The sequence below is a fragment of the Sylvia atricapilla genome, chromosome 5 (assembly GCF_009819655.1).
Source record: "Sylvia atricapilla isolate bSylAtr1 chromosome 5, bSylAtr1.pri, whole genome shotgun sequence".
Lineage (NCBI taxonomy): Eukaryota > Metazoa > Chordata > Aves > Passeriformes > Sylviidae > Sylvia > Sylvia atricapilla.
In genome coordinates, this window is record NC_089144.1 from 9,002,891 (window position 1) to 9,016,134 (window position 13,244).

At 37.8% G+C, this 13,244-nt stretch overlaps 1 protein-coding gene across 9 annotated transcripts in view; it reads right to left on the bottom strand.

The window, feature by feature from the left end:
* The window catches only part of KIF21A (kinesin family member 21A), an 86,950-nt gene that overhangs the window by 24,393 nt on the left and 49,313 nt on the right, over nucleotides 1–13,244 (bottom strand). For 4 of the 9 annotated variants that reach the window (XM_066318633.1, XM_066318629.1, XM_066318638.1 and 1 more), the window contains exons 12-24: nucleotides 13,134–13,172; nucleotides 10,849–10,933; nucleotides 10,557–10,674; nucleotides 10,023–10,211; nucleotides 8,939–9,138; nucleotides 8,439–8,546; nucleotides 7,861–7,929; nucleotides 7,540–7,751; nucleotides 6,715–6,868; nucleotides 6,137–6,337; nucleotides 5,709–5,810; nucleotides 3,795–3,960; nucleotides 3,285–3,305 (exon numbers count right to left, since the gene is read on the bottom strand). In XM_066318633.1, the coding sequence (XP_066174730.1) occupies nucleotides 3,285–3,305; nucleotides 3,795–3,960; nucleotides 5,709–5,810; nucleotides 6,137–6,337; nucleotides 6,715–6,868; nucleotides 7,540–7,751; nucleotides 7,861–7,929; nucleotides 8,439–8,546; nucleotides 8,939–9,138; nucleotides 10,023–10,211; nucleotides 10,557–10,674; nucleotides 10,849–10,933; nucleotides 13,134–13,172 (1,664 nt within the window). The remainder of the gene's footprint in view (nucleotides 1–3,284; nucleotides 3,306–3,794; nucleotides 3,961–5,708; nucleotides 5,811–6,136; nucleotides 6,338–6,714; nucleotides 6,869–7,539; nucleotides 7,752–7,860; nucleotides 7,930–8,438; nucleotides 8,547–8,938; nucleotides 9,139–10,022; nucleotides 10,212–10,556; nucleotides 10,675–10,848; nucleotides 10,934–13,133; nucleotides 13,173–13,244) is intronic. The other 5 variants (XM_066318635.1, XM_066318632.1, XM_066318634.1 and 2 more) reach the window with 3 other exon arrangements.

Genomic DNA, 13,244 nt, shown 5'->3' on the forward strand with positions numbered 1-13,244 from the left:
ACACAGAGTGCCACCATTTGAGCTGACAAGAAGCAAGCACTTTATTAGTATATAAGGATTCGTTTCAAAAGAGGATGATGCTACCACATAATATTATAGAACAGCTTCCTAAAAAGAGATTAACTTCTAAAAGAAGCTGTTCAGTAGAAAGGTTCCTGAAGCAAAAATGGGTACCCAAACCTGTCCACAGAAGACAGAACCAGCATGCATGCCACACACTAACACTGTCAAACATCCAATTAACATGTCTGCATGCAAACGGTGCAAAACATTAAGCTGAGACAATGAGTCAAGGGCACATGTATGTATGAAGATTGCATGTACAATCAGTTCCAAACTGCTGGGGAAGCAAATCCCTAACTTGCATGTTATTCTAATAATGCATTTTAGGCATAGATCAAGGACATAGGTAACACTTTTTTGCAAGCAAACTCCCTTATTTTTGAACATACTCATGAAATATTAAGGATTAAATAGCCTTGTAATGACATTCCACTACACCTCCTCTTTACTAGCATAGAACCATTATATTTGTACCGATACTAAAACAGGTTTGTCCATGTTTTAAGTGCAAGCTCATGCTTTGGCGAAAAGAAAGATCAATCTGCAGCTTTCAGTTGAATTTTGAGAAGGAATAGAAAAAAGAGAAGGAGAATACTGCTTTTTTGTGTATGCTGCATTGAAACATGTTTCCTGAAAAAGTTAAAACCAACCTAGAACCAATACCAACAATGAACTTCAGAGTTACTCAACCGCTGTATTAATCTTAATGATATAATCTTAATTATCAGGAATACAACAAAATTATAAAAAAGCAGGGTCACAGGAATAGCACACTGAATTTTCAAAGGTTTTTTGTTCCATCCTGGATTTGAGGCCAGATGAAAACCTTTCAATACTTATTGTTATTAATGTTGTTGCTATTATTGCTATTATTATATGCCTTCTGAAAAAGTGGGGATTTAGAGTACTGCTTCTTTCAGTAAAACAAAAGCAGCATCCCTAAAATAAATGTAGGTTTTTAAAAAAATAGGATTCCTATTAGAATTATGTTACTTCATCCTCTCCTCATAAAGAAAGTGTGATCTCTTTTCACAGGTAACAATTGAAAGTGTAGAATGACCACAAAAGATGGGATTTTATTTTTAGGCTCACTCTCATGTGACCTGATGAGTTTCTTCAGTTTGCCTGCAATTCAACACAGGAAGTCTGCCCAAAGCCCCGAGACAGAAACCAGTGCACAGAATCAACAAAAAGGTAGAAAGAGTAAGATTCTGCAAGAGTGAGAAGAGATCAAAGGAGAAATAAAGTTAGTAAAGATACTAATGTTTGCAGGGATAGCTGCTAGTAAACCAGTGATTGCAGAACAGGTGGAGAATTTTCTGATTATTTATCTTCATCCTCATGCAGTAGCAACTGGACGGTACCAGAACAATGCCATACACCAGCACAGTTCACCCAGAGGAGATGACATTTGACCAGCCCTCTCAAAATCTGCACATGGATGGTTGTGAGTCACATCCATGAATGTCCATATGTCACAGGTGGGAAGGAAAAGCAGCTCCCACAACTCCTCAAAGAGGAGTCAATTCAGCAACATTCAAAACGCAATTTTCATGGTCATTTTAACTCTTCACAAAAGCAGATGGGATAGTGAAATGGGATAGTTTATCCACCAAGGCAAATGTGCACTGAAAATCCATTCAAGTCAAAACCTGAGTCTGTGATCTACTTTTCTGCAGACTGAAACTTCTTGTCTACACTTGAATGCAAGTGCACAACTACAATGGGGAATGTTCAAGGTTTTTTGAGCCAAGTGGATTCAGATGGCTAAGAACTTTTGAAGATATTGATCTGAAAGCAGGCATCAAGAGGGCAAATCACAAACACCCTTTGCTTGGGATAGGGTTCTCTGTGCTCTACCCCTGAGAGGTCAGGAATCCTGGTGAGATTGTTCCCAGGATCTGCTTCCACCCACACTTCTACCTACAGGAACTGGGTCAGGCCCTGCACCAACAGAGTCCCTGTAAACCAGCTGGAAACCCCAGCATCAAAGCCTCACTACAGTGGTGTCTGAACTCCTGCAGCTCAAAAGGTTTGGTCATTAGTGATCCTCAAAACACAGAATGCTAACAGTTGAGATTTCAACTCGGACCTAGGTTTAGTGCACATATTCTGCTGCATTTCCTTCCTATAAAGTGTTAGCAGAGTCCTGAGTGGTTTAGATACTCTAAAAGCCTCAAGTCATGCTTGCAAAATGTTAAAAAGCTTCTTTAATGAGATAACACTACAAAAATTTTGATGACAGAGCTACTTTTTCAATACATTTAGCAAGTGGCTTTTCATTGCTTCAAATGTTGTTAATAAGTAAAAGCCTGTCCAGAGCTAAGGAAAATGCAATGATGTCAGAAGAAACAATGCTCCAACAGGGGTGAACATGCACACACATTAAAGGTCTGTTCTAGAGACCCTGTGATACTACAAACCACTGAGGTTCCTGAATAAATAACTGGCTGCATGCAGCAAGATTCCCTGACACAGATCTTCAGGTCACCTAACAGGAAGCTGGAAATATTCTCACCATGCCTAGATTATGATCTATACACTTCTATTATGCTTTTGAAATGCTGTGCAAACTAGCACTTAATGTGATTAAAAATAGCACAAGACAACACAAAAGGAATTATCACTGCTAACAGAAATATTTGTCTCAGGTTCCAAATATAGCCAATTTTTTGGAGGGAAGAAAATAAGCTTAATTCATTGGGAAATAACTTTAAAGCAACAGCAACAAGAGACTTATCTCAAAATCAGTGAAGTCAGTAACTTAAATCCAATTGAAAAAGTGAGATATAATCCTGCATTCTGTACATTTACATTATAAAATGAGCTATTTGCCAAAGGTTTAAAGCGATCTGCAAATTAAGAACTGCCTTTCTTTCAAACCTAAAAAGATGAGCGGAATTTGTCACAACAGTAGCATTTCACAGAATAGTTTTATGTAGTCTGAATACACTTTGGGTTTGCAAGCACCAAGTTATAAATTTGAAATACAGCTCTGCTTACTGCCTTCACTTTTAACTACCACAAGGGCTACTAACATGAGCTAGGGGTGGTTTCAGAAAGGAAGAAACGCTCCTTAAGCTCGTGATAATGAGTACATTTACAGAACAGTTCATGCAAACTTCACACACTCACAAATTCTAAGATGCATCAGTTAGTGAACATGAATGAATTAGTAACTCATGCAGCTGTACAGTACACAGAAAGCTAAACATACTTACCCAGTGGTATGCTATCTAGGTCTGTGTAAATACAGCAACAAGGAAAAAAAAGCAACATTCCAATCAAAACAATATCCATTTACAAAAAGAAATAAAACAAAAGTACCCAAATGTATTCTAAATTTTTCTTAGTATCATCTCATGAGAAGTAGAATAGATGCCGTAACAACATAAAATGCCAGTCCAAAATTCCTAGCATACGATGACTGAATGGGATTGAATTTTCAAATTTCACATTTAGAAGTTAAAAAAATCCCAGATTGTAAGAGTGGCAAGCAGATTATTTGCATTTGAAAAAAATCTCAGTAATAAAAAATTTTTGTTTCCTATATTTCACTGCTGAGAGGGTCTATTTAAAAATGTCATACATGCACGTCAATTGTGAAGTGTAAGATGTTAAAATACAGCATCTATTCAAAAAAGAAATAGCCTAGAATGCCCAGTACAGCATGCACAAAAGGCAAACATGTCATGCAGCTGACTATTTAGAAAACAAGATGAAAAGACTACCTTGCAAAGCATGACCCAGAAAAGCATCAAGTTCAGGATTTAATTCAGCTTTTTCTTTTAGCATATGAAACAGCAGTTGGTTTTGAGTAGCACTAGTAATTTCTGTCTGCTTAAGGCGTCCCTCGAGAACTTTGATCTGAGCTTCTTTCTGAGCTGCTTGGAGACCCTAGGAGAAAGAAAGATGACAAATGTTTTATCAAAACCCTGGTTTTACAAAATGAAAATTGTCAGAATTTAAAAAAAAACTACAAACACAAACAATGTGTTCATCGCAGCTGCCTTCTCACATCCTGAAAATCAGGTGTCAAAGGGTCTTTTTTCTTTCCTTCACCTTTTAAAGACTCATTAAGCATTCCTTTAACTTGCATTCCTCTGCCTTACAAATATGCATCTAGTGGCAAAGTGGGACATGACTCTCAAGTGCAATTCAGAGTCTTTGCATTTTTTAAGAGTAGCAAGCATCTGAAAGATCAACACCTCCACTTTACACAAATAACTGCTTTTTAAAAAATTACTACCCATGATACTCTATGACAAAGAACAGGGAGAAAGGGTGGGACCCAGAACTGTAATCTTTCCTACACAATCATTCAGTGAACTTCCAGCTCCTAATGAAAGATCTTATGGCCTAACTTATGACAGAATTCATTCTAAGGAAATTTCCCTCAATCCATGGACTGGTGGGAATTTTTTAGTTGTAGAAAAGACAGCCAAAGAAATTTACAGGGGACGGTTTCCAAACAGATTTCCAAACTCCAAAAGGTACAGTATGGGAAAATGAAGGTACAGCACATCTTCTCAAAGACTTTATAGGGCAACGGCAGACTTTGAGTGCTAGTGATTGTGTAACAAGTGTAGCCCTATGAATTTACTACATTCTGATGTAGTAAAATGTAGCTAAAGCTACATATTAATATTTTCTGCAGGTGAAAACAAACAATAGAATAGACAGTAGGCATGACTGATTTAAAAAAAATTATCCCTTCAGCTTTTCTTTGTGATAATTACTGAACAAAAAGATGATAGAATCATTCACATAATGGAGCTTTTTTATCATCATAAAGAGAAATTGTTAACAGAGTGAGTCAGAGGCACTTTTCTCACATTAACTCTGTTGCAAGATCTATTCAAACACATCCAAGGGCTGATAGAATATTACAAGATTGAAATTTCCAGAAGCCAGTACGATTGTGGGAATTTTCTTTACCCTTTCTTTTCTCCTCAAGTTTTTGGATTACCTGCATAGTGATGAATCAAGAATGCAAAAGAAAGCCCAGAGAATTGGTCAGGGAAGCTGCTGACCCAAAGACAGTTTCAGTATCATTGAAAACTTTGATTTGACTCAATGAGACTGAGTACCATCCTCCAGACGGAAAGAAAAGCAGCAGCAAAAGCACGATGCATGTGTGCACAGGGTTACAAGCTGTCAAATACTTATTTAGAAAATATGAAAGAAAACCTATGTCCCCAAGACTTTCAGAAGAATCCCTGTGGCTCTACTCCAACTGAAGTAGAGTCATGGATCAACACATAACTTAAAACAAATTTTTGGAGGTTCATATTTGTAAAAAGGTGGTTGAGCCAGTCTTTTAAAAACAGATCTTGAGCTCCCTTCAGGAGTTTGTTGAAAAACACAGAGATTGATTTGATTACAAAAAGCTAGTGCTCTCATTAAAACAGTATGAGCTAATTAATACAGTGAAGTAGGCTCTACTGGGGCTTGAAAAACAGGCAGTAAGTTAAAGAGGATGACAGATCTCAAGGGCCTTCACACTGAGAATCAGCATAACTCAGTAATGTTGACCAGCTTTGCTTTGTTTAACACACCTTAGTCAGGTCTTTATGTCTGCACAACACACGTGCTCCTGACACATGCCATAGTCTGGCACACACACACTTCACTTAACACATTACCTTATTGATACCCATCATAAGGAAGTGATCAAGCAAATATCGAGCTTCTGTCAAAGTGCAAGCATTAATCACTGCTGTTACATCCAAGGTCTCTCCTTCTTCCTATGTGCATAAGAATAAGCCCAGTCAGATTGTGAAAAAGTCCCAAGAATTACAATAATTTATTGCCAGCATACTAGAAAGCAACAGCTTTGACATTTAAATGCTTTGCAGCCTTAACTTGCATTATTGACACTAAAATTCAGTTATCAATTGTATAAAGCTTCATCTCAAGCTTCATATAAAAATTTTTACCAATTTTCACTTCCTGGCTCAATAATTACACAGACAAACAAAAACTAATTTCTAAATGAGAACATTTTCAAGTCTAACAGAGTTATGTTTTCTTGTCTTCATTTTACCATTTTTGCAATAATATTTGACCTTACCTTTGCTTCTTCCATTTGCATAATGTTTGCTTGGCAGTCAGAAATGCTGTCGTTAATGTAGTCTATATTTGCAGTTACTGATTCCATCTCCTCATTTATGTTCTGGACATTTCTATCTGCTTCACTGCCACCTCCACCCTTGATGAGCTTCTCCCTTTTCTTTGAAAGCTTATCTCTTCTTTTGGTGAGTTCTTCACGTTGCTATTTTCCACAAAGACATAATATTACAGAAAAAGGAATTAGTAAAGCCCTTAGAACATTGAAGTGCCTTTTTGTTTTCCTTCATTTGCTACAGTTTAACTAACATATCATGATTTCCACAAGAAGAAGTTAAAAAGGTGAATGCAGTAATCTATTTGCACATGATGCCATTAATTCTTCTTAGTTCTTACTAAGCACAGCAACTCCACAGTTCAAATGCTTACTGGAGCCAGAAGTGTCTTCACTGACTGCAGTAGATTTTTTGCAGTAGACTTTGCCAGTGCTGCCATAACAGCAATTAATTTACAGCAAACATCCTTGCAGTGCTCCCTATTTCATACAAAGACACAGCCAGCAGTGCACAGCAGATCACCCACCGTAAGCAGCCTGTTCATATCTGCCTCCATATTGGAAATAGTCATCCTCTGCATAATGATATCAGTCACTCTGCGTTCCAGCAGCTGCCACTTCATCCTGGCTGCCTTGGAGGAGTAAACTCTGCTCGTCACTGCTTTGCGCTGGTATTTCTTTCTGTGATACATTCAAGAGAAAGATGCAGCTAAGTCTAAGGCAGTGCAGTTGTAAATTTGAATGTTGAAATGGTCAGGCTGGAATATTTTTCACAAACTACTTAAAAATTTCACACAGAAGTTCTTGTAGGTTTTCACTGCAGCAGAGAGCTGCCTTTATCCAGCCCCAAACTCTACTGCACTCTAACATGCTGCACCTGAAAAACAGGTATCAAACACTGCAGCATCTTTCATGACACACTACTGAGTTCAAATCCTACATAGGTGTTGTTCCCTATTTAACAAGGAGATCCGCTTCAAACCACAGTGAAAAAGCACAAATAAACCTGATTCACTGAACTGCATTTTCCAACAAGTTTTTCTGTGAACTCAACACTGCTGGTATTGGACCACCAAGGCAATTTCTCTCAAAGAGCAGATTTAAAAACTTTCAAGATTTCAAAATCCAGTTTATGTGACTTGCTCTTTAATGCCATTTTTTACATTATTTTCTTAAACTCAGAAAACTGAAATTGCATTTGATAATGGTAAAATGCCCACTTTATGAGCATTACATGGTAACAGTTTGACAAATTACAGCTCCTGCAACATGTATCATCAGAACACTATCTGCTAAAAGTCCACACAATTTTCAGTTCTTAGAAGAGAATCTTAGGAAGTTTTAACCCTTACCCTGTTCCATTTGTTGCAGTTACAGACAACGCTTGAACCCTTGCAACAGGAATTCTCATCTTCTGCTGTGCTGCTGTTCTGGAGCCATCATGCTCTCCTGACAAACTAGAACTTGCTTCCTGCATGGAATGCTCAGGCAGACTCAGCTTTCGACTCACTTTTCCTGCCACTTTATCAGACAGAGGCCTTACCTGCCGACGGAGGGCTGTGACCTGAAACACAGTGCAAAGACACAATTAATGCTCCCAAAACTGAATTCTAAGTGACAGCAGTACGACATCGTTCTGTTTTCAAAGATTCACCGCGGTTTTACCACAGTACCTCTTCAGTTTTGCGACGTAAGATAACTTCTTGGTTCCTTTTCTGAGCTTCCAGAAGCTTGAGCTGGTGCTGTGAAAAAGTAGAAGCAGAACATTGTATTTTTTTTCCATTATCTCTCACCAGGACAGCACTATATATACAAAAGAAAACAACAAAAAAACACCCTCTACACATTAATACAAATCTACAAAACTGCTGTGACATGAAGACTCAACTCATGATCGTGTCTTGAGCTTCCTAGTGCAGAACAAAAGTAAGTGTTTCACTGTATCAATTCTATCTAAAAGAATAATTCCACGCAAGCAAGGTGGTAGCAAAAACTTTGTGAAGATTCACTAATCACTAATAACATTGATATACATACTCAGTAAGCACAACAGGAAATGGAAGACTTATCACCTGAACCTAGGAGCTGTGTTTGTATAGAAATAAAACCAAATTTTGTGCATTTTCATTGGTGAAAATATACAAGTACATTCCTGTCTCAGTGAATGCATATACACAGTGTGTGCCTGCAAGCAGCACATCACAATGGCAGGTACTTATTGCAAGTGAAAGTTCTTTATCTGTCAAATCACCTCTCGTTTGCGTTGCTCCTTTTTAAGCTGTGCAATCTCTCTGTTTCTTCTAGATTCGGTCATTCTAGCCTTCTCCTGTTCTTCTTTCATTTGTTTCATCAAGCGAACCTGTAAAGAGGTCATCCCTTTGAAAAGCTGTTGATACTGAAGTACTGCTCCCTGTCCCCAGCCATACAGTTTTCCCTTCAAATTGGCATTTTCCAGTATATTACATGCTCTTAGCCATTTACCTCTCCCATCTAATGTCTTCTTCACTCAGTGTAGAATAACAGCTAATAAGCTGTGCAAGCTTATGCATATGATACCTTCATTTCTGTTCATTAAATCTAAAAGCTACCCTCTCCTCTAGGAACAGCTTGGTGCTCTTACCTCTTCTATTTTCAGACTTTCAAGCCAATAACAGCAAGAACAGAGTTATCAGATGGATGGATGCACAGGAGATTTCAACCCAGTTTTCAGTAAGCATTCATTGTGCAACACTTCAATTTACTGAAATATACCTTGGTTTTCTTCATCTCTGTCACCTCCTGCTGCAGTTTCTTCAGCTGCTTTTCATACTGGGACTGATTTTTAAGCAATCGTGCATGTTCCTTTTGCGCTGTTTGAAGCCTCTGCAGTTCTTTATTCATGGCTTGGAGTTTCTTTTCATATTCTGACTTGATTTTTTTTGCCTTTTCTTCTGAATAGGTCTCTACAGAACCTGGAGAAAAAGGGAATTCTTAATATGCTTTTTTTGGGGTACTTTTACTTTGCCAGCCACAGCAGATAACTACTTCCTCTGCTCTAGCATTATCTGCAATACCTTTAAAACAACCTAATTTGTCTCAAGTTCCTGCCACCTGCACTGCTTTGAACTTTTCACCTCGTATGCATTTTGGGATAAGAGATCAAGTATTAACGCTTTCCTCTGACTTCTTTGCAACAAATTTGAGCACCTGAAAGCACAAATACACAAATTCATATGTATGTACACAGGATTACAGCAACACTCCTAAAAGCCATCAAGCTCCTTTGACACTGACCAGTGGAGAAAGTTTAAGCAATAACAAAGGAACAGCAAAAGCTTAGACAGTTTATAACCTTAAAAAAGAAAAAAAACAAACAAAATACTTTCCATAGCACTCCCAAAGTGCAGTTATTTGTGGCTTGGGAGTCCTGAGTCATAGGTGGATTGTCATCTCAACACTAATACATATTCACAAAGGTTTGGTCAGTAAAATACTCCTGAAAGGTCACTGAACCTTGTTCTTATTTTTATGCAAATAAAAAGAAAGTGGGGAGCAGACAAGACAAAAAATCCTTTTAACTCAGGAACTATCTCCAGGGTTATGAGACCTCTTAGAAAACTGAAAATGCTAATTCACCCAAATCAAATACCTGTCAGCAGCAATATAGTTCAAAAAGTTTCTCTCTCAACTCTAATAAAAACTACAATTAGTAAAGAATGATTTGCTGGCATTATGGGTACAAACCATATTTCTGTTTTCTGCAATTCCTTGTCAAATTTGAAAAAGAAAATGGGAAAGGAAGAAAACAGTTCAACTTGAGCAACTTATACAAGATCAGTGATTTTGTACTTCTTACCCAGGTTTTGAAGAACCTGATCTCTTTCAAGCTGAGTGTCTCGAATTTTATGTTGCAGCATCATTAGTTTCTCTTCATACTGTTTTTTCAGTGTTTGCAACCTTCGCTGGCTGTTTTCTAGCTCATCTATGAGTTTCTGCTTAATGGCTATTTCACAGGTGATATTTGCCAGGTCAGCTTGATAATTTTCTGAAACAGAAAAATTTCTGTTAAACTAACAGCAAGGACCACATGAACAGAGACACTCCTCGCAATCTTAGGGTCACTGTAAATACCTATTACACTTTGGATGTCTTAATCAAGGGAGAAACACATTATCAAACACCAGATGGTAAATTGCAAAACCCACAGAGAGACATTTGATCAGTTGTTTATTGCATGTTTTAGCACCATAACCAAAAAAATAAATCACTGGATATACTCTTCACAGAGAATTACAGACAGACTGTTGACAACACACTTTCTAGCCTACCAAGACCTGAGGTTTGACAGATATTATTTGTAAAACTCTACAGAATATTGCACTGACATCACCTTTTTCATCAGAGTCAGAATCTGATTCATCTGAGCTTTCAACAACTTCCATATCATCTTCATCCTCATCATCTTCATCTTCTTCATCGTCGTGATCACTGACTTCCTGAATTTCCTCCTACAAAACACACAGATATTAAAGCACCCCTACATTTTTCCACGCCTCAATCATTTGTGACTATCCCTGTGAAGCTGAAATATTCACCTAGTCCATTCCTAATTTTCTTTTTATTACCTTCTGAATCTTTAAAACGATGATGAACAAATAATCCAAACACTTATAAATACTTACTCCCTCCAATTCATTATTCTCTCTCTCTGAAGTGCCTTTTTCATCTCTCTTCTCCTGCTCGTTGTCTGTGTTATCCTCTTTAACACTAGTGGAAGAGGCAGACACAAATTATTCATGAACTGAAAAGGCAGGTGTTTCCCATCCCCCAAACCAGTAAGTTGTAATTCCAAATATAGATGAAAATCAAAGTGTAGTTAGAAAAATGTACAGGTGTTGGGCGTGGGTAAAACACAACTTCCAAACTTCTGCAGATAATAAAATAATGCCTAACGACTTTTAATCTTGGTTTGCAAGGTAATAGTAAGGATTAGCACATTGTTCCAGCATACTGCACAACTAGGACAGTCAGAATACACATCTCCATAGACTACAGCAGCACTCATTCTGTGTGGAAGTTGCAGTGTACCCAGAGTAGCTTTTACAAAACAATAAAAGAACATTGTGTGCAAGCACAACATACAAGTATTCCTACACTGTCAAGCTGTAACAGAGCCTACTGTACTTAGAACAGTCTTAAAATTTATGTATAAACCTTAAACAATATCCTAATTTATTGTACTATAGCCACTCTTTCCATTATTTATCTACTTTGACATAAAGGGAATGCGCAAAATAGGCATTGATACAACAATAAAAAGGGTTTACAGCAGGGTTTTTTTGGTTTTGTTCTAAAGGTGTGGTGTATTACCCATTAGGGCAAGTTTTAGCATTTTTAAGTGCACATTTAAGATGTCACATGCAAATATAAAACAAAAAAAATCAATGGCAGTCTGCAAATTGTCATAGATCAGGTATCAGTCCCTCTAGTTCAACATGCACTAAATCCAAAGCTCCAATGGATGGCAAATTGTGACAGAATAGAGCTAGACACCATAGGGGGTAATAATGAAAAAATGCAGTTAGGATTGTATAATGTGGAATCCATCTCAACTAACTTCAGCTGCACAAAAGTTTGGCAAGTTGTGCTGTCACAGAAACTAGAAATGCACATCTTCCTCCACTGATACCAAGAGGAGCTCAGATTCAAGATCAAAGTCTTGGGCAAATTCAATACTCAGTGCAGTGACAAGCAATATACAGTAGATCTGAGACACTATAATTTGGTGACACCTTTAAAACAGAGTTCAAATCTAAAAAGTGCCTGTTGAGTAACACAGTGCTTCTATGTACATGTGATTTTCTGTTGTATTACTTTTTAATCTGTTCAATGCTAAACTGATTCCCTTCTGCCCCACTCATTACCAGTTATGAGCTGACCATGCACAAGGCAGAAAGCTTTTGCTTTGACCATCTGAATCCATGCAGCAACTGAGGACCCTGGCATTAAATCTAACCAGATTTGTACACAAAAAAGTGCCTAACGGGGAACATTGTGTCATACCATCTAATTTCCACAGATTCTCATCTCCCTCAAACCAGAACATGTTCAATGTTGGTTATTAAGCCTAAAAGGATAATGGATCTTAACTGCAATCCTCATGCAGATTGAGGCAAACTCCCAGTTTCCCTTCCAGCTGCAGTCAGTACAGAACTAACCACTACAGAGAATTCATGTTCTGCCTAAGAAAAGGGACAGGAGGAAGGAGAGCCAGCAGCTCCTCCAGGTAGAACAGTGCTGCTTAATGTGTATACTACTGGTCTGTGGATTCAGATAATCTGCATCAGGTCAGTGGGTGGGCTCTTTTGGATCAAAGTAGAAAGTAGAAAAATAAAAACTCCTTTAGTTTCACTTTTAATCATAATATAGTTCTCTTTCAGAGCCCTAAAATTAAGTGCTCTCTGTGAATGTCTATTCATCTACTGGTTTGGCAGAAATATAACAGGAGGAATGATCAAGGGTTCAGTCACATGCTTTCAGAAACCAAAGCAGCAGACTTCACTGAGGTGTGATGGTCCAAGACACATTTGATCTCACATGCCAAAATTATTATTGTCACATGCTGCCTGCTAGATATTTCATATTATATGCATCATCAACTGCACCTTCCTCCTGCCTTTCATTTCACTTTGGCCATGCAAGAAAGAAAACAATTCATTCAACAGGAATTCCCAAAGGTGCCACCTCCCCACAAAAGCTTGCTCAACACTGTGTAAATCCAGAGTCAACCTAAATTCCACAAGAAAGTTAGTTCCAGTTAAAACACTGGCTGAAAGTGAAAATCCAGGAAAGAATTCTGAAAATTAACTACTCCTGAAGCAACTACGAATCTGCCCAACTTCTTTTCATGTATGACAACCAGTTAATTGAAATGACAGGTAATTAAAAACCTGGGAAATATTCCAACCTTCTTTCTTCTTGACTGCTTTCCTCAAGTTTCTGTAGCCTTCAAAAGCACGAGGTACAGTATTGGAAGGCCAAGCCAATGAAGAACAAACCAGACAGTGAAAAGCAAAAG